This window comes from Amaranthus tricolor, chromosome 13, assembly GCF_026212465.1.
Source record: "Amaranthus tricolor cultivar Red isolate AtriRed21 chromosome 13, ASM2621246v1, whole genome shotgun sequence".
Taxonomy (NCBI): domain Eukaryota; kingdom Viridiplantae; phylum Streptophyta; class Magnoliopsida; order Caryophyllales; family Amaranthaceae; genus Amaranthus; species Amaranthus tricolor.
The window spans coordinates 6,722,964-6,744,194 of record NC_080059.1 but is presented as its reverse complement, the minus strand read 5'-3'; the positions used below and the strand labels follow the sequence as shown (position 1 = coordinate 6,744,194).

Genomic DNA, 21,231 nt, shown 5'->3' with positions numbered 1-21,231 from the left:
AGAGCACTAGACAGTAAACATGGGACAGACAGATGAGAAAATGGGGATTATTTATTTTATTTTATGGAATCCCACATCCACATAAAATAAAAATAAATAAATAAATAAATAAATAAATATATTTGTTGCACTAAAACAAACAGTAAGGCTCTGAATCACAAGGGGACAGAACACATAAGGCATGTTAGAAATGCCTGCTTTTCAAGTATCTTTCCTTTTTGTCTATTTGAGTGAATGAATGAATGAATGAATAAATTGTTTGTTTGGGTTTTGGTAGTCCCAACTTCCAATTCTCAACTCCCATGCTGGTTGTGCTAATTGGTTAGTGTGCGCCAAGCTATGCCATCATCATTTGCTTCGCCTTTCTTTTAGTACTACTCTATTACCATTTTATGGTGTTTGAGACACTATACAAGTACTTCATAGACATGAGATTATTATCATGGACATTCTCACGTGTTCATACGGATTATTGAATTAATTTCGGTCTTTCGAATCGGTTCAAAATTGAATTTTGCGTCCACGTTGGTTTTTAGATAATTGTAAATTAATTTTTAATTAAGTCGGTTAAATCAAGTTTGATTACAAGGTCTAGTAAATATCAGTATGTCGGATTTATTTTGAACAATTTTCAATTCTTTGAAGGCCAAAGGATGGATATACATTATATTATGGAAAAAATTTAGTTGACTCGGTTGATAAACTATCCACTACCAATAGAAAAATAAAATATATTTGTTATTGGTGAGGTGTCATTTCATCTTATAATATCTATTAGTAACCTTAGATGTAGTTAAGCTCTTATATTATACAATAAGCATGGTCTTTGAAAATTTAATATTTTATCTCACTTAATTTACTACATCTAGAATTTCAATATGAGTTTTTTTATAATAAATATTGGAAAATGAGTAGAAAGAAGAAACTACATTTCTAACTTTCTTGAAAACTCAATGTTATCAATACTGATCATCAATCTATTTTAGTAGTAGTTGACATCAGCTTTTTTTTTTTTTTTTGGGTCTTTTGTTATTTGCATTTCTAGCTTGTATACAACACAACTAGGAAGCAAAATGGGTGTGGGAATGTGATATGTCCTTCTATATATTCATATCTACTATTTACCTATCATTTATAGCGAATAAAGTTTTTATATCTATATCAATTTATTTGGATATGCATTTAAATTAATCCTCATTTAATACGACCAAGTAGATATAACCATTATGACCATCTCCATCTTATATTCACATCAATTCACTTGAGGGTCTCATGTATTACTAAAAAAATAAGCTAATGAAGTGGGTATATCCATTATGAGCTCTAGGTTAATTCACTTCAAGAAAAAGTATGAATAGAATATTTGTGAGTGCATCTTAAAAAATGAACTCAATACTTAGTTAGGGTTAGGGGACATATTTTCCTTCAAAAAACAATTTTGTCATTATATTATGTCATTTTCCATTATTGCATAGTTCAATGGAAACAACATTAATTACCTTAGTCAAAATTGACTATGCAAGATCATTTACTATTATTATAACAAAACAAACTCCAAACTAACCCAAAAGATTAAGTCATTTCTAAACCTTCCTTGTCTTTCTTCAAGCTTACTTTCTGTCATTTTATTGGATTATTTTCTTGTTGAGTTGTTTGTGTGTTGACTAATTTTTATTTAATCAGATTTGAATTTACGCAATAAATTTTAGGATCTTAAATATTTTTCTAATAAATATACAAAAGCATATCAAAACGTGTTGGGTCGAAATCTGATTGGTTTAGTAAACTTATTTTTTTTAATTGTTCTGAGTTTGATCATTTTAATCACATATCAATATTTCGGGTGCAACATTATTACTTTTGTTTCAAATGTTAGATTAAATTTGAGTCAAGTTCAAATTTTATAGTTGTAGACAAGAAATCAAAAGAAAATTGCGGTCCTTAAGTTCCTAACAAATAGCTAGCATTGAATTTTTTATTAAGAAAGGTCTTGACTCTTAATGTCTTTTATGATCCGATCCGACCTAAAGTAATGATCAACTTATCACCCTTTCTATGTCTCTATTTTAAATATATATAATCAACATCAAAGAGAAATAAAGTGTTTTTTTAAAAAATTTGGATATACAGTAATAAGTAAAGAAAGAGATTGAATAATATAAATAAAATTAAAAGAAAGTAATGTCATTGTTTAAAAATAGATTAACTCTATTTAGGCTTTTGAACATGGTATCGTTTATAATTCTAACCCACAACTAAATCGCACAACTTATGTTAAGGCTTTGAACATGCAACCGTACCATATTGTCAAAATTATTTGTTGTTCAAACTATATAGAATAATTTTAATTTAAAAAGAAATAGAAGTGAACATAAATGTTCGTGTTTACAAAAGCGCAAAATAAAAAATAAGAAATTTCAAAAAAAAAATCTGATATTCAGTATTCCAACCGAGATAAACTAAATTTCGAATATCTTATCTATCTGAATTAAAATCGGATCATGATTTTTACTATCTAATATCCGATTTTGAACACCCTTCGAATTGAGAAAAACAAGTGCTTTAAATAGTACCTTAAATATACCATTTCCACTAAATTGATAAAAAAAAAATAGAGTATTTTTAAAAAATATAACTTCTAACTATGACCTCTTTTTTCATTCACAATTTTATAAGATTAATCATTTATCTTATCTAGACATTACAAATTTTTCATTTTCATCGCCTCTAAAGCCAATCAAAAATTTAATATAAATTTTATAAAGGTAAGGGGATGACTAATTGACTATAATTAATATAAAAAGTCATAGTTAGAGTTAGAGTTAATAATCCAATATTCCACATAAATAAGGGTTAGACAAAAAATAACATACAGAATATATTTTAAGGAATGGATAAGAAAAAATGCGGTAACTCAAGGTAATGAGTATAAAGCACATACTAATATCCTCTTTCAGAACTGCTTCCCTCAATCAGTGCACCATGAAAAAAGGCTTTGAAAATTTTTCATAATTAAAAGAGTTAATTAGTTTACCAAAACCATGAAAGTGTGTCCATAGTTGATCACTAACAAACACGTTATTTGGTATAAATAAAGGCAGTCAAAGGGGAAAAGGATGGTATATAATCCTCCGCTTACCTATAAAATGTTTCAAACATCACAGATTCTTTGTGTGCGACAGTTTTTTTAAGAGATTATTTTTAATTGGGTTAATCTAAAGGAAAATATAAAGTAAGTTTTTCGATAGGTATTAAAATATTTTAAATCGAATATTTAAAATATTGTAAGTATTTAAGTACTTACTCGGTGGGTATTAAGTATATTGTAAGTAGGCATTGAAGATATTGTAAGTAGGAATTAAGAATATGGCAAGTAAGCTAGTAGTCTAAGTTTCTTGGTAAGCATTAAGAATATTGTAAGTGAGAATGTTAAGTACTTTTTCAGTAGGCATTAAGTATATTGTAAGTAGACATTAAGAATATAATAAATGGACATTAATGTGTAATGAGTTGGACCTTAAATGTCTTTTAAAAAGATGATCTCTCGCATCACCAATAATATAAAACGGTTGGAATTCAAATAAAATTTAAAATAAAGATAACCAACAATATAAAATATAAAACACAAGTGGAATGCAGATTAACATAGAACAAGAGTCGGTGAATTTATCATGAATGACACAAATTAAAGCATGAAATAAAATCAATTAGGTTTAATGAGTGGTTTAAAAAGAGAATGCAAATAAAGTCATTCTACTTTTTACAATTAAAATGTTAATTCAATGGTCTTGGAAATATGAAAAGTCGGTATTTAATATTTGAATAACTCCTTGAAAATTAATTAAATCATGATAAAGTAAAAGCGTTGCTTCAACTGCAAGTCTAAATAAAGCTAAAAATAACATTCATATTGGTAAGTTGTAACACATTTTCCAAACCTGATCCCTCCACCTCTCATGCCTTTTTATTTATTTTTTATTGAAAATAAATTAGATCTTGGAAATTCACCATCATAAAAGTCCCTTTAATGTAAAAAGTTTTCTTTTAATTTAGGGTTGTTTTTAATTATGATTTTTATTATTTAATATAACACATTAGACAAGTCTTGAATAATTTATTGGTGGATTTAACAGGGTTGGCAAACCTATTTTATGATTTAAAAATCCGAGTGATTCGATTTGATATTCGATTCATAATTTTAAGTCGGATCGGATATTCGATTTTAGATTTTTGAGTCAAATTGGAATACAAATATGACAGTTTTGAAATATAAATATGACATATTTCGAATATTCAATCCGACTATATGTTTCGGATTGGATATCCAACTTTGCTCCCCCTGGATTTAGGTAGCTCGTTTGATAAGTAAATACTATTGGTAGTTTTTGTTCGCTATTAGGCTAACTATGTAAGTCAGTTGTTGATATAGATGTTCCGTAAAATTAGTTGATGGTTGTTGATTGCTTCATAGAAGAAAAGAGGGTCATTAAAAGAACAATCAATTAAAAAAAAGTAAACTTATGAGAAATTGAGTTAAGTATGTTAATGAGACAAACAAATAACTTAAATACACACATGAAAATTAAAAAATACATGTGAAATGGCAAAAAAAAGTAGCAAAGCCATCAGATGAACTAAAAAGGAAAATATTGCAAATTTTTTAGACAGAGGGACGATGCACAAAGCAATATTTTTTGGTTTAAATATGAGTTTTCACATGACGCAAAATCATTTATAAAAAAAAAATTTTGACTTGTTTAAACATCAAAAGCAATCAACAAGGTAAAAATTAAAATTTCATTATCATAATAAAAAGTCTATTAGAGAATATGGTTTTAATTCTAATAGAGCAAATTCCGTTTTTTTAGATAAATCTTTAATTCAATTTCACCCAATCTTTCTCTCCCTTACAATTTTTTTTAGGTATTGCTAGACATTGCCACCCTTTTCATTTTATCGCTACCCTGAATTTAAAATAACAATAATAATAATAATAATAATAATAATATTTTAAAAAAATAAAAAAAATAATAATAATAATAATAATAATAATTATTATTATTATTATTATTATTATTATTATTATTATAAAAATAATAATAATAATAATAAAAATAAAAATAATATTTTAAAAAAATAATAACAATAATAATAATAATAATAATAATAATAATAATAATAATAATAATAATAATAACAATAATAAAAATAATATTTTAAAAAAAAATTAAAGGGGTGAGTCGCCCGGACTCGACCACGGCTCAGTCGCACAAAACGTGCGATTCGATCGCGGCTCAGTTGCACAAAACGTGCGACTGAGCTGCGGTCGAGTCGCAGGTTTTGTGCGACTGAGCCGCATCTCAGTCGCGCGCGACTCACCTCTTTAATTTTTAAAATTTTTTTTTTAAATATTACCCCCTCCGTTCTTTTTTGATCTTCCACATTACTATAACGGGTAGTTTCAAAAGTTCTTCCACTTTAGAATACTTTCTATTTTTAGAAAGATTTTATCCCACTTTTACCCCTTAAACCCCCCTTTTCTTTTAATGTACCCCTTTTCTTTTATTTATAATTATTTTCTCTCTCATACTTCCAATACAATCATTACTTCAGACTACTATTTAATTAAAATAATACCCACTACAACCTCATACTTTCAATACAATCATTATTTCACACTACTATTTAATAAAAATAATACCCACTACAACCCAAAAATTCTATCTTCCTTAATATGTGTGAAAAACCCAAAGTGGAAGATCAAAAAAGAACGGAGGGTGTATTATTATTATTATTATTATTATTATTATTATTATTATTATTATAACAATAATAATAATAATAATTATTATTATTATAATAAAAATAATATTAGAAAATTAAAAAAATAAATAAATAAAAATTAAAAAATAAAAAAAATAAATAATAATAATAATAATATTTTAAAAAAATAATAACAATAATAATAATAACAACAACAATAACAACAACAACAATAATAATAATAATAATAATAATAATAATAATAATAATAATAATAATAATAATAATAATAATAATAATAGTAATAATAAAAAATATTTAAAAAAAATTTTTTAAAAAAATTTTAAGGGGTGAGTCGCACAAAACCCGCGACTTGGCCGCGGCTCAGTCGCACAAAACGTGCGACTAAGCCGCGGCCGAGTCTCGGGTTTTGTGCGACTCACCCACCCCTTTAAATTTTTTTTATAAATTTTTTTAAATATTTTTTTTATTATAATAATAATAATAATTATTATTATTATTATTGTTATTATTATTATTAGTATTATTATTATTATTATTATTATTATTATTATTATTTTGTAAATATTTTTTTTTTATTATCATTATTATTATTATTATTATTATTATTATTATTATTATTATAATTATTGTTATTATTTTATTATTATTATAATTATTGTTATTATTATTATTATTATAATTATTATTATTATTATTATTATTATTATTATTATTATTATTATCATCATAGTCCAGGGGCAATATCGTCAATTTATTAAAATAGGGGTGGTGATAAAACAAAAAGAGTGGCCATATTTAAGGATTGTGTTTTTTTTAGTGATGGATATATTACTATTCTTACTACATTATTTATTGTTTGGTATATTAGAGTAAAAGAAATTGAACTTTGTGTGAAAGCTTCTTTTTGAATTCTTTAAATTTCTTTTAGGACCATTTCTGAGTTAAATGTAAATATGTAATACGCACACAACAGTGTGGAGTGCGGTCCACATGTACTCACACATTTAATAGAGATGTGTTTTTTTTTTCTTTAATCTTACTTATTTTAAATGATTTTAAATTATAATATGAAACTTTTCATATAAATAATCTACTATTCCTTGAGATTTTTCCGCTCTATCTTGTATAAGATTGTCTCATTATAAGATGGGCTCATATAATAGCTTATTTTTTCAATTGATTACTTTAAGATCAAAAGTAATTGTTTTAAGGTTATAAGTAATCACTCTAAGATTATAAGAAGTAATTATATTAAATTTATAAGTGATCACTTTAGCATTATAAGTGATCGTTTTAAGACAAAAAGTGTATACAGGGCCAGCCGAATAGAGATGGTCTCACCGTGAGACAATCTCATTTAAGTATTAGTGAAGATTTTTTTACATTTACTTCTTTACATTATTTAATTTAAAGCACTAATTTAATCGTTAATATCTTTAATTATACTTTTTTTGATTTTTTTTACTAGTATTCAAACCCAATTCAAGATTGTTCATCATTTTATGGTGTTTTATATATTACGGCTAATGTACGAAAAAAACATATTCATGTGGGATTTTTTTATTTGTTTCGTCCCATATTTTCATAATGTCAAAATATTATAATTTTTAGTTGTGTATAACTTTAGATATAGATAACCCTACAAACGTATTAGACTGCGTAAAAAGAAGTTTGGATGAGAGTAAAAAAATCAAAAACATAATAAAATATTATAAATTAAATATTAATAATCTTTATATTAAGATTTCAAATAAATCAAACATGAATATGATTTCACATAATTATATTTTAATTTATAAATTGAAGACAAATACAAATAAATTAATTACTCCCTCTGTCCCATTGAATTTGTAAATTTTTTTTTTGTCTGTTCCACTTAGTTGCATTATTTCTATTTTTGGGTAATAATATACCACTTTCTTTTAATCTTATCCATATATTTTAACTCTCTTTTAATTTGGTGAATATAATTTATTTTTTCTTTATTTATTACCATATTTTTAAAAACCACCCACTTTTGCATCAAAGAGAATAAAGGGAGTAATGAATAATGTGAAATAGTAATTGTTTTAAAAAGTTAGGGATAGAGAGTATTAATGAGTCGATGACTTTTTTGAATTATTTGTGAATATCACAAATTTCAGAAATTCAGACATCTTTTCTTCTCTGAAATGATGAGAATGAGAAAAGAAAATCAGCCAGCTAATCTAACATTAATTATTATGCCTTAAAAAAAGGAATTTAGGTAGTCAATCTTTTCACTTTTACAAAAATTAAAAAAATTTAAAATTAACACACATTATTCAATCAATCACGTAAACCCTTTTTTTTTGTTGTTCCTTTGTAGAGTAAATAGAAGTTTTTGTGATGAGAAATAAGTTCTTTGACTTAATTGTTTTCTTGAAGAGTTGAGGTTGATAAAAGTAATGATGCCAAAATGTTTATCACAAATTCTTAAAAAAGACAGTCTTACGGTAACACTACCTTAATTGGCATGATTTAATTAAAATGATTATTAATTTAAAACCTATTTTTGAATTGTTATGATGAATTGACTCGAAAACCTTTTCATTAAATGTGTGCTTAAGGTCTTTCAAATGAATTTATGCTCTACAACCTTCTGTTGGGCTTTGTAACAGAAATGCTTGTATTGATGAATTTGTGAGTACTAACTGTATCATGAGCTTGAGTATGACCTTGAGACTGTAGATTGTTTCTTCGACTTCCAACTAACGGGAGAATTTCCAAAAAGTAAAACATAACCAGTGATTGAACGCCTGGTATCAATGCAAGCTCCTCAGTCTAAGTCGGAATAAGCATGAAGATGAAAAGCATCAGAACCTTGAAGAAGTATGCCTTTGTCTATAGTAGAAGTAACATAAGCTACTGTATGCATAAGGACAGAATAACGTTCTTCTGTGGGATTTTGCATATATTGACTTAGGGACTTTATAGCATAAGATATATCCGGCGAGTGTGAGTGAGAAAATTCAGTTTACCCACCAAGCTTCTGTAATGTGTGGGATTTGAAAATAAAGGAGAGTTGCTTGCTTGTAATTTAAGATGAACTGGTAGAGGAGTAGCCACAGATTTGGCAGCACTAGTGAAAAAAAACATATCTGCTACTAATCAATTGTTGCGGTTTTTGTTAAACGCGGCTTAAAATAGCATAAAAGAATTCGCAAAAAAAAAAAAAGTTAATCAAATGCTGCGATTTTGTTGTAGCCCGCAGCACATGTGGAGTATATGTTGCGGTTTTTGGCAGCCCGCAACAAATAATGATTCTAAAAAATTAAAAACCCGCGTTTCAACGTTCATTTGCTCAAAACTCTCATATAACTGTTGTATTCTCCTAAAACCTACGACGACGATTGTCTTCTTTTTCAAGTTCTTCAAAAGTTTCTTCAAAAACCCACGAAAATCTTTGTAAAAATCTCTTCAAGTTCTTCAAAAACCCATACTACTACTGTGTTCTTCTCTTCAATTTCGTTCATCATCTTCCAAACCCCACGACTGCTACTGTACGTGTTCTTCAATAACCACCCATTGCACGAAGTTTCTTCTCCATCTTTGTTTAAGTTCTTCAACCCACCATTGTTGCTTTCCCTTAAAAAACCCACGAAATTAGGGCTAAGCTTGTTCTTCTTTAGGTATAAATTTTTCAATAATCTGTGTTTAAGTTCTTTAAGAATAGCTTCATTGTGTTTTAATAAGGATTTAGTCTTTTTTTATACTAATTTTTGATTTTGTTTTTCATTGTAGGTTACATAATCCTATTGTAGAAACAAAATTATCATATCTAATTACCAAGGTATGTATTTTATATTTGAATGTGAATAATTTACTTATGTATGTACTTGAATATTTAAATGTGAATAATTTACTTATGTATGTAGTTGTATATTATTAGTTTCTTATTATATTAATTTATGTGTGTTTGATTAAAGAAAATATTTTTTTATTGTTATATATGTTTTGTAATTAAAATATACATAATTTGATTACTTTAAATAATATAAAGGTTATATAGGGTTAATTAGGGTTAATTATATATGCTAAAGGTTGTTTTGAATTAATTAATCACACTTAGGATGACAAAAGATCGTTCTTGGATGTACGGAAGTATTGAATCGTCAGAATTTATTGATGGCGTATTAGAATTTTGTAGTATTGCGGTTGAACATCAAGTTAGGACGAGGGGAGTTGGTTTTTATTGCCCATGTGTCACTTGTTGTAATGTATCAAATGTAGATAGTGTTCATATCCTTAGGGAGCACATACTTCGACGTGGGTTTAGGCCTCAATATCATGTTTGGGTTTGGCATGGTGAGGAGGGAGTTTACAAAGAGAAAAGTGTTGTTGAGGATGTCAATAATGTGGCCGAAATCAATGAGGATGCAGTAGATCGTGTTGATGGGTGTGAAACGGATGAAAGAATGTCGATGAGGATGTAGATCGTGTTGATGAGATGATGGAGGGAGTCTAGGATGAGATAGGAAAACGTCCTTGTGTTTTTGACTTGTTGACAGAGGTTTCTCAAAAGCCTTTGTACCCTGGATGTACAAAGTTCACCAAACTAACAGCTGCGTTGACAATTTTCAACATTAAGTCAAAAGTTCAATTGGAGTGACACTAGTTTCACAGTGTTATTAGAAGCGTTAGGTGAGATGCTTCCTGAGGGAAATGAACGTCCAAATTCGACATATTATGCCAAAAAGCTCATGTGTTCTCTCGGCTTAGAGTACCAGAAGATTCATGCGTGTCCGAATGATTGTGTATTGTATCGGAATGAAAATGAGAAATTAGAAGAGTGTCCTAGGTGTGAGTTATCACGTTACAAGCATAAAGGGGCTGAGGATGCTAAAGGGCCCCCGGCTAAGGTATTGTGGTATCTTCCAACAATAGTCATATGCTTAAAATTACATGCTAAGTTGCGTTTTTGAGATTTTTAAGCGTTTTTGGCCCTTTCTTGCATAAAGTGGTTCAAACTTGGTTTGTTTACCACGAAACTTGGCACACAACACTATTTGGTATATATTATTGTGTTGAAATGGTTAGAATCGAAAACAATAGTCATATGCTTGAAATTACGTGCTAAGTTGCGTTTTTGAGGTTTTTTAAGCGTTTTTGGCACTTTCTCGCATAAAGTGGTTCAAACTTGATTTGTTTGCCACAAAACTTGGCACACAATACTATTTGGTATATATTATAGTTTTGAAATTGTTAGAATCAAAAACAATAGTCATATGCTTAAAATTACGTGCTAAGTTGCATTTTTGAGGTTTTTTAAGCGTTTTTGGCACTTTCTCGTATAAAGTGGTTCAAACTGGGTTTGTTTGCCACGAAACTTGGCACACAATACTATTTGGTATATATTATTGTGTTAAAATGGTTAGAATCGAAAAAAATAGTCATATGCTTGAAATTACGTGCTAAGTTGCATTTTTGAGGTTTTTTAAGCGTTTTTGGCACTTTCTCGTATAAAGTGGTTCAAACTTGATTTGTTTGGCACGAAACCTGGCACACAACACTATTTGGTATATATTATTGTGTTGAAATGGTTAAAAACGAAAACAATAGCCATATGCTTGAAATTACAAGCTAAGTTGCATTTTTGAGGTTTTTAGCGTTTTTTGTACTAACATTTATTTTCTCTAAGTGTTTTCGACATGATAATGACATTGATTGTGGCTACTACACTCTCAAATATATGGACCATCTCTTACAAGCCGTGAAGAACGTTGGAGTCGAAAATATTGATGCGGTATGTATATGTTACGTTCTTAAATTCTAATATTATATATTTAATATTGGTAAAATGTAATGTGTAAGTATTATATAAACTTTTTAATTATTTCATATAATATTTAGGTTTTATACGATACTCCAAGGTAAACACGCACTTTGACAGGAAGAGAAATGCGCGAATTGAAAGACAAGATGATCGTTTATCTCTCTAATTTATGTGTTTGGTAGAGTAATTAGTTTAGACTTTGGGCTTATATATATATATATATATATATATATATATATATATATATATATATATATATATATATATATATATATATATATATATTTTAACTTTTCCATAAATTATATTTTTTGTTTACCATTTTTACTTACTTTTATTGATTTTTCACCATAATTGTACTTGATTTCTGGTTACAATACCGGTATAATGGAGTAAACCCTTCCTCTTTGAAGTTGCCGCTTACTTTATTTAAGTCAATTTCATTAAATTTGCTTTATTATTATTTTTTTCATAACGACCCGTTTGATTGATAGTATTAAATAGTAGTAATGAAAATGATTTATAGTGTAAAATTTTATCAAAAGTTCGATGTCATTCCCATATTGATGAAACTTTGATCACAAAAAAAGTTTTTTATTTATAAATTTTTATCACTACTCAATACCACATCTCCCAATAGTAATGCATTGGAATGAATTTTACGAAGAAAATGAGATGATTGAAGTTAGACAAGCATGACCATTAGGATAGTCAAGAGATTTTTCAACCAAAATTATACAAGTTTTCATTTTTATTACCACTGTTTATTACCACCTACCAAACGGGCCGTAAGAATCTTAATGAGAGTCTTGTATTTTAAAGATTTTATTCAAAACTTTTAACATCTTACATACTAGTAATACTTAGTAGAAGTATTTTAAGACTCTCTAAAACTCTGTTAAGATTATGGGTAAACATACCCTAATAACTCACCAAAACGTATAATTTATTTTTCTTTCCTACATTAAAATCTATAATGATAGTGTCAAAAAACATGTTCCAATTACAAAATCCCACTAAAGTAGGTCATTCTTTAAGGTGCAATATTAGGAGGATAGTTGAATACACTCACTCTAATCTTTTGCAATAGCATTATTTATTTATCTTAAAAAACTCTGAGTGTTTAAATTAAATAGGTAATCAAGTAATATAGATAATTTTCTCATACTAGTAGAGTAGTAGTTATATGCTTTTTAGCTGTTGAAATTGTCCAGATTATACTTGGCGGTTACTGTACTCCACAATAAAAGAGTAGTCCTCTCCTAGAAGAAGTGGGTTACAACTTACAACACCTAAAGCCTTAAAACCCAGAAAAAGAAAAACAACTTTTCCCATAAAGACCCATTTTCACTTTAGCCAATTCATTCAGCTACTAATTTTGTGATACCCACTACACTGTAGTGTTTGAGAGAATCTATTATAAATTTGGTGTATACTATTTGTTTCCTTGAATTTGCATTAAAGAGAAATTAAATTGCTTTTAAAGGTGGTAATAAATAAAGAGAAAATAAATTATGTGAATGAAATTTAAAAAGTGTTAAAATATATGGATGAAAATAAAAAAAAGTGATAGACCATTGTCCAAAAATAAAAATGATGCAAATTAAATAAAACGAATCAAATGAAAAATGATACAAATTTAATGGAACGGGGGAATACTATTTTGGTCTATATCAACTTTAAAAGGTGAATTATTAAAATAGTAAGTATTTTTACTTAGCAAATACAATTAAATACAACATTAAAAATTATTATTATTAAATTGGTGCGAATTAAAATAGTGCAAAGCAAAATAAGACTTTTACCTAGTGTAAATTAAATGGGGCGGAGGGAGTAGTATCTCAAACAAAGCAAAGCATGCCATAGCCAGCCATGAACCATTGCAACATGAAGATGGCACCACTCCTAGGCCCTAGCTTACCTACGCTTATTCCTTTTTTTTTTTTCCAATTTCTTACTATTGTTACTCACTCTGTCCAGTAAATTGTAATTATTTTTGATAAAAAAAAATAAATGCAAAATAAGTAGAATATTAAAAAGTAATCCACTAAAAAAGAGGATATTGGATGTAATTAGGAGTATTTGAAGTGGAAGAAGAAAGATCCGTGTCTGACATGATATTGCGTATCAACAACTACTATTACTCTACAAAGCTGCTGGACATACTATTACTACTACTACTACTTGTAAAAGCAAACCCAAAATGAATAGACAACTACTACTCATACTCAATATCAGATTCACTACTTCTACAACTCAATAACTCATCACCTTGCATACTCACATACTCCTCTATCTCATTCTAATAGTCTTATTTGCTTTTGACACGAGATTAAAAAATTAAGTATAATAAATTAAAGTAAAATTAGGCGTAAAGTCTATTTCAAATATAAAAATGATTAAGTTGCGAATTACAGCCTTAAAATTTAACACTTTTGCAAATTTTAACCTCAATATTTATTTTTTTGCAACTAAATTTCTCTTTTGATAAATTATATATGAAGATTGAAAAAGGTTTTTCTTGTTATTCCAAGACTTTGGACTTACTTTGATAAATAATATCAAAAATTAAATAAGATAAAATTACTGAAATGGATGAAGTATGATTTAAAGTTTAAACTACGCCACAAATGATTTTAACTTCTTATATTTGAGTCTAATTGAGTATTTTATTACCGCTTAAGAATTTAGGCTAACTCAACTAAGTTAAATTATAATGCAAATGCTCCCGGTTGTCTTCCTCTTGATTTGAACTATTTTTTATTTTAATTTGCTTTTCTAATTTTCACTATTTTTCTTTTTGGTAATGATTTCATTATCTTTCATTTAACATCATTTACAAATTTATTTTTCCTTTTCATCCTAATCATTTATTTCTGTTATACACTTTTTTTTTTGTCTTATTCTCTATTATTCCTACATAATTCTCCTTTTTACTAAAGTTCATCCAAAATACAACCGGTGTATTGTGAGAGGGAAAAAGGGAGTAGCACTACCCTCTTTATCCCGTATTGAAATCATTTTCATTACTTTTCTCTATTACTCATTTTATGATTTTAACACCTATTTTAGAATAAAAAATAAATGTCAAAATCCCCCCTAATAAAACTTCATCAAGCAATAATAGCCATTAGATTGAGTATTAGAATCCTAACTCCCAATTTATTTGTCTCATTTTATTTTTTTATCATGACTAATACTTTTTCTTTATTTATCATTAACGCATTTGACTTATCTTTTAATGCTCATTAAATCGAATTAGATCGTTAATCAAATTAAATACTCCCTCCGTTATTTTTTGTTCTTCTCGTTTATAAATTGCACAATTTTCAAAGCATATTTGAGCCTTAATATCTCTAATACGTATTATAAAAAATTATAAAAAACATTTAATAAAAGAGTATACATTAAGACGAATCTAACGAGATCTCACACTGATATTTTTAATCTTTTATATATGTCTCAAAAAATTTGAGTTAAATTTCTCTCCTAATAGTAAAATATTCTAATCAGAAAAAACAATAAAGAAGAAAATGAAGTTTTTAATTTGCGAATTAGATTAAAATATTCCGCCAGAACCTTGAGGGATCAAGCCATGTCTCTTCAAATTATAGCTAGATTTATACCATCTAGTAAGCAATATGACATTTGCTTTGTTTTATTTTGTCTCAAGGTACAATTTATTTTTATTTTTAATTTTAATTTGTAATGTGATCTACATAATCTCATTGTAATTTTAAAGTGCAAGGATATGCTATTCAAATAAAAATATAACCATTTTCTTATGAATTATAGGATAAGTTGAGCAAATGTGAGTGTCAGCCTCTCAGGTGAGATTCAATCGCATGGTCTAGTTTGAAAAAAAATATTATTTACTCAAATTGAGACAAAATTTAATTCTCAATAGAAAAAACTTAAGTGAACTATTTTATAAATTAAATTAATAATAATATCAATCAAATAAGAACATGTTGTAAAAGTAGAATTTATGAAGTGAAGAAGACATAACCTAATATTAAAGTTCACAACATCAATGAAACATAAATAGACTGAGCATGCGAGTAATTCAATTCTCTACATGATGTTGAATCCTCCTCCTTTGACCAATTGTTTCCTCTAATCATGCAACTAAACATAGTATTAACTAGGCCATTATAGATAAACTCTACTCATCCTATAACCCAAAATGATGATATTTCCAAAGCAACAACAAACACACTTTCCTTTAATTTCATTCTCCAAATTATGCTTCTACTCTTATTTATTCAGATCATTAAGTCAATTTCAAATCAGATATTTTGGATCCGTTTAAAATAGGTTTTGTGATTACATTGGTTTTTATATACTTTATATTCATTTCGAAGTCGGGTCATCTCGATTTGATTAGAAAGTTAAGTTAATATCAAATCGTCGAATCTGTTTTGAATAACTTTAACCGTAACTAAAAATAGACCCACTTGCTTACTCATAAATCCCAGGTAGGCATAGGCCCCACAAAATTCAGTTTCTCACTACACCCAATATCCTCCCCCACACTCTCTTACATCCTTCTTATATCCTTTTCACCACCACTTTCTATTCATTTAAGCCTGCAACACCCAAAAAAAGCTAAGTATGTAATCATAACAAAAGACAATTACTAGGAGTACTACCCTATTTTAACTTGTTCTTCACACCATCTCCTTCATCAACAAACACCCTTTTCTTTTCTCCCTTCATTTCCAAACACAAACCAAAATGTTCCCCTCTTCTTCTTCTTCTAAAATGACTATTACTAGTGCAATTAGTGCACTAATTTTGGCTCAATTATGCTTATTTCTTACTAATAATGTAAGTGCTAGTCACAATCACAATTACCATCATAATCGTCCTAATTTAGTTGATAAAATCACTAATTTACCTGGTCAACCTCAAGTTAATTTTCAACAATATGCTGGGTATGTTACTGTGGATCATAAAAAACATAAATCTTTGTTTTACTACTTTGTTGAAGCTGAATCTGATCCTGCTTCTAAACCTTTAGTTCTATGGTTAAATGGAGGTTTGCTAAATTCCCCATTTTTTCTTTTTTGTTTTGATGCAATGTCATTTAATTTTTACAATTACCCATCTCAATTTTATTTTTTATTTTTTATTTTTTTAAAAAAATTTAGGACCTGGCTGTTCTTCTCTTGGGGTTGGTGCTTTTTCTGAAAATGGACCTTTCAGGCCTAAAGGGAATATCCTTGTGAAAAATCAGTATAGCTGGAACAGAGGTATCTTCAATTTTTTTTCCCTTTTTGTGATTAATCAGAATGAATTAAATGTTTTTTAGTTCAAAATATTTAAAAATATTTCCTTTTTTTTTTTGCAGAAGCTAATATGCTGTTTTTAGAAACTCCTGTGGGAGTTGGGTATTCCTATTCCATTGACACTACTGGATATGATTCTGTTAGTGATGCAATAACAGGTATTTCGTTGACTCTAATATACTATGTAACATATTTTTAAGTTTTAACCATCCTTTAATTTTGTTTAACTTGATCACTAATTCACCCCTCTGTTTCAAGTGAACCATATTCATGATTGAGTTTTAGTGTATAACATATCCTAAGGTCTTAATTACGAGTTTTAAGCTTTTGGTTGAGTTGGTTTCTTGATATGGTATCAGAGCTCATATATCATTTTATGATTATTCTATATTATTTTATGATTATTCATGATTCGAGTCGTAGTATATAGCATATATAAGGTCTTAATTATGAGCTTAAATTTTTTTATTGATTTGATTTTTTGATTTGATATCAGAGCTGAAATACTATTTTGTTCTAAGAATGATATAATCTTATGTCATTGTTAAAATTCTAAATTTGTGTATGATATTTGTGGGTAAAGCAAGGGACAACTTAGTTTTCTTGAGAAGGTGGTTAAATAAGTTTCCACAGTACAAGCAAAGAGATTTATACATAACTGGAGAAAGTTATGCAGGTAACATTCCTCTTTAATTTGGTCAGTTTTTCAGAATAATTGTATACAAATTAACACCACAGTACAGTACTAGTGTTTAGTGCATATCACATGGAAAACTGTGATTCATAAATTAATTTTTTGAAATTGAATGATGTAGGCCACTATATTCCTCAACTTGCAAAGCTTATGGTCCAATTCAACAAAAAGGAGAAAGTTTTCAACTTAAAAGGAATTGCTGTATGTATCTATCCATTTTGATTCCTATACTCTTTTTCCTTTGAAAAGGTTTAGACAATTATAACCCTCTTCCCTCGAGGGGTACGGCTAGGTATAGTCTGTTCGCTATCTCTCTTTCTCAGATCCCGACTTTATGCGGGATATATGATTGATGATCATGATCATGACCATGTTTAGAAAAGTTTAAATTTTTACAATTGTTATTTTGGCTAAAATTTATTGTACTTCACCATATATAAATTAATTGGAGATGTTTTTAGAAAAAGCAATTATCATTATCGGTTGTTTTTAGTTCTATCTTATGAGGATAAATTACACTAGCTTCACATTAGCCGTCGATGACTTTGATCTTGCTACGCAACATGAAAAAACGCACTTTAATTTGCATTGTGTAGCAAATTGCTGAAGTTCATTTCGAAAAAACAACTCCAAAGTCTTGGGCATTTTGTTAATTTTATGTACAAATTTTCCAATGTAGTTTGTATAATGATCCTGCAAAAATGGAGATTTATGCCTACAATATATGTACTCATCATTGTTGTAATTCTCTTACATCTTGTGAGAAATTTTACATAAAACCAACAATTTTTTTTTCTTTTTTTCCATTTATTGTCCTTACAAGTGAAAAAAAATGCTTAACAATGGATGCTATGGAATGATCTTTCACAGCTTGGAAACCCGGTTTTGGAATTTGCGAATGATTTCAACTCGAGGGCAGAGTATTTCTGGTCTCATGGATTAATATCAGATTCAACCTACAAGTTGTTCACATCAGCTTGCAATTATTCTCGTTATGTGAGCGAGTATTATAGAGGATATGTTTCTCCTGTATGTTCAAGAGTGATGAGGCAAGTTACTAGGGAAACAAGTAAATTTGTGGACAAGTATGATGTTACCCTTGATGTTTGTATTTCATCTGTGCTTTCTCAATCCAAAATTATTAGCCCCCAAGAGGTAGTAATAACTACACAATCTCTTCAAACTTACATTTAGTTATGTTTATTAAAATGATGTGATCATAGTTTTGTACTTTCGGGTTCTGATTTTGCAGCAAAGCGGTGAAAGCATAGATGTTTGCATCGAGGATGAAACCGTGAACTATTTGAATCGACAAGATGTGCAGAAGGCTCTTCATGCCCGGCTTGTAAATGTTCGAAAATGGGAAGTTTGCAGCAAGTATAATCTCTTTTCTACTTCTATATTATTTGGATAAGTTTTGAAAATGAGTGTGTGGGTTAAGCTAAAATGAGTAGAGCATCCTTCCCGGTTCCAAGAAATCTAGGGGTCGAGGATACATCAACCTTGCCTTGAATGGGGAATTCCGATTTCTCTCTGTCCCTATACAGGAGAAAATCTAGGTTCGAGCCTGCCAAACCATGGCCCGGATGATCTTACTACAAATGGCGGTCGTTTTGTAGTTAGTACAGATGCATAAGTGGTGTTCTAACCACCCTTTACTGGTATCCTTGATTAGTCCATGTGTAGGCACATAGGGACTCTTCATTTTACTTCACATACTTGTGTCCGATCCTTGATCCTCGGACATTGGTATGGCACTTGGGCACTTAGTTTAAGGCGTAAAATTAAATACTTAGATGTATCTGACACTTGAACATGTACCAGTATCCAACATCAGTACCCGAGTCCAAGTAATATAGCATGCATTAAAACATGAAAAATAACTGAATTGAATCATTTGGTGTTTGCAGCATTTTGGACTATCAGCTTCTTGATGTGGAGATACCCACAATTAACATTGTGAGTTCACTTGTAAAGAGTGGGATCCCTGTCTTGGTTTACAGGTATAAAGTTATCTAGCTTTCTTGTGCTCATTGAAAAGTTCTACATATTCAACCCACATACTTACTAATCATTTGTATAATTTTGAATGTGGCTATAACAGTGGTGATCAAGATTCAGTTATTCCGCTGACTGGCAGTCGCACTCTCGTCCATCAACTAGCCGGGAAGTTAGGACTCAACGCTACTGTACCTTACCGGGTTTGGTTTGCTGGTGAACAGGTGTTCAAAAAAAACCCCGAATTCATTGCTTATATTACCCTCGTTCTGAAATACTTGCAACTGACAGTAACATGTTCAGAGGAGAAATGTCAGCATATCAGTAGCAAGTATAATGGAACAGAGTCAGATTATGATCAAACAAGAAACTTCAATCTAACTATGGAAAATTGGAACAAAATGCAGGTTGGGGGATGGACCGAAGTATATGGAAATATATTGTCGTTTGCGACAGTAAGAGGCGCATCACACGAAGTTCCATACTCTCAACCGGAGAGATCGCTCGTGCTTTTCAAGGCTTTTCTAGAAGGACAACCACTCCCCGAGTTGCTTTAAAGTTAATGTGATTTGAGATTATGTTGAGATGTGGGAAAAGGGTAGTGATTTTTCACAAATTTTCTTTAGTGTCATTTGAAATTGTAAAGTAGATAAAAGTTTATTTGTGTTTTGTTAGTTAGGAGTAGTAGTTGAATAGAAAAGGCATTCCAACATTCCAAAGGAAAAAAAAAAAAAAAAGAAAAAAAAAACAATGGCTTTTTTGGTGACTCTTGGAAGATAAAAGGGTATGAGAAAGGGAATTTTGAGTTTGTGTTTGTTTCTTCTCAAGTGTGATTTGCTCATAACTCATGTTTTGTGCATCTTTTTCTTGGTTGAAAAATGAAAAAAGGTTTTGTATAAAAAGGTATCCAAGAGAATCAATGAATAAAGGGATGTGTTTTCACATGCATTAGACTTCTTTCATTCTCTTCACTTGCTCCTCTCCTTAATGTCTTGTTGACTTATTTTGTATTAAATTTCTTTTTTTGTATTTTGGTTGCACTATTTTGACTTTGACGTTATTTACTAATACAAATATTATAAGAGTATATTATCATATAATATTCTTTGACTTTTTTTCATAACATTAACTATTTATTAGATTTGTTGATATTTGTTCATTTTAATGGAATTTTAATGGCAAAGTTAAGCGTTGAAAATACAAAAAACAAAGTGGTGCAATTATAACCAAAGAAAGTATACGGTAAATCTTGTATTCAAGAGATAATAAATTTATACTTCACAATTTATAAACCAATTTAATCAGTAATATTCAATTACAAAAAGTTTAATTTTGTTTGTGAAGTTTAATTGACTAAAAATAGTTCAAGCAAGTTAAAATTAAGTGTTATGTGTGGAAGGTTATTAGAATCTAGTTCTTAGTTGTAGTTTAATAGTACTATGATATGTAAATTTAAAATAGTCAAATTTATCAGAAACATTAATTTAATGACTAACAACTAAAAAGCAAAAATCACCATTTCTAACAACTCCAAGGCTAGATTTGGATGTACGGATGCTTATTTTGGAAATTAAATTTTCACGAAGCTTATTTTTAGAATTAAGTTGTTAAATAATCTTATTTTTTTTCAAATTTTCATAACCATAACCATAACCACCATCATCATC

General features: G+C 28.8%; 1 protein-coding gene across 1 annotated transcript; it reads left to right on the top strand.

Annotated features, from left to right (window-relative positions):
- The first annotated feature begins 16,149 nt into the window (after window positions 1-16,149).
- LOC130797850 (serine carboxypeptidase-like 45) lies at window positions 16,150-20,630 on the top strand. Its single transcript, XM_057660637.1, has 10 exons — window positions 16,150-16,622; window positions 16,735-16,836; window positions 16,935-17,030; window positions 17,456-17,548; window positions 17,688-17,767; window positions 18,437-18,721; window positions 18,819-18,943; window positions 19,477-19,569; window positions 19,671-19,788; window positions 19,972-20,630. The coding sequence occupies exons 1-10, from the start codon at window positions 16,319-16,321 to the stop codon at window positions 20,119-20,121; spliced, it is 1,446 nt and encodes a 481-aa protein (XP_057516620.1). The 5' UTR covers window positions 16,150-16,318; the 3' UTR covers window positions 20,122-20,630.
- Window positions 20,631-21,231: the final 601 nt, after the last annotated feature.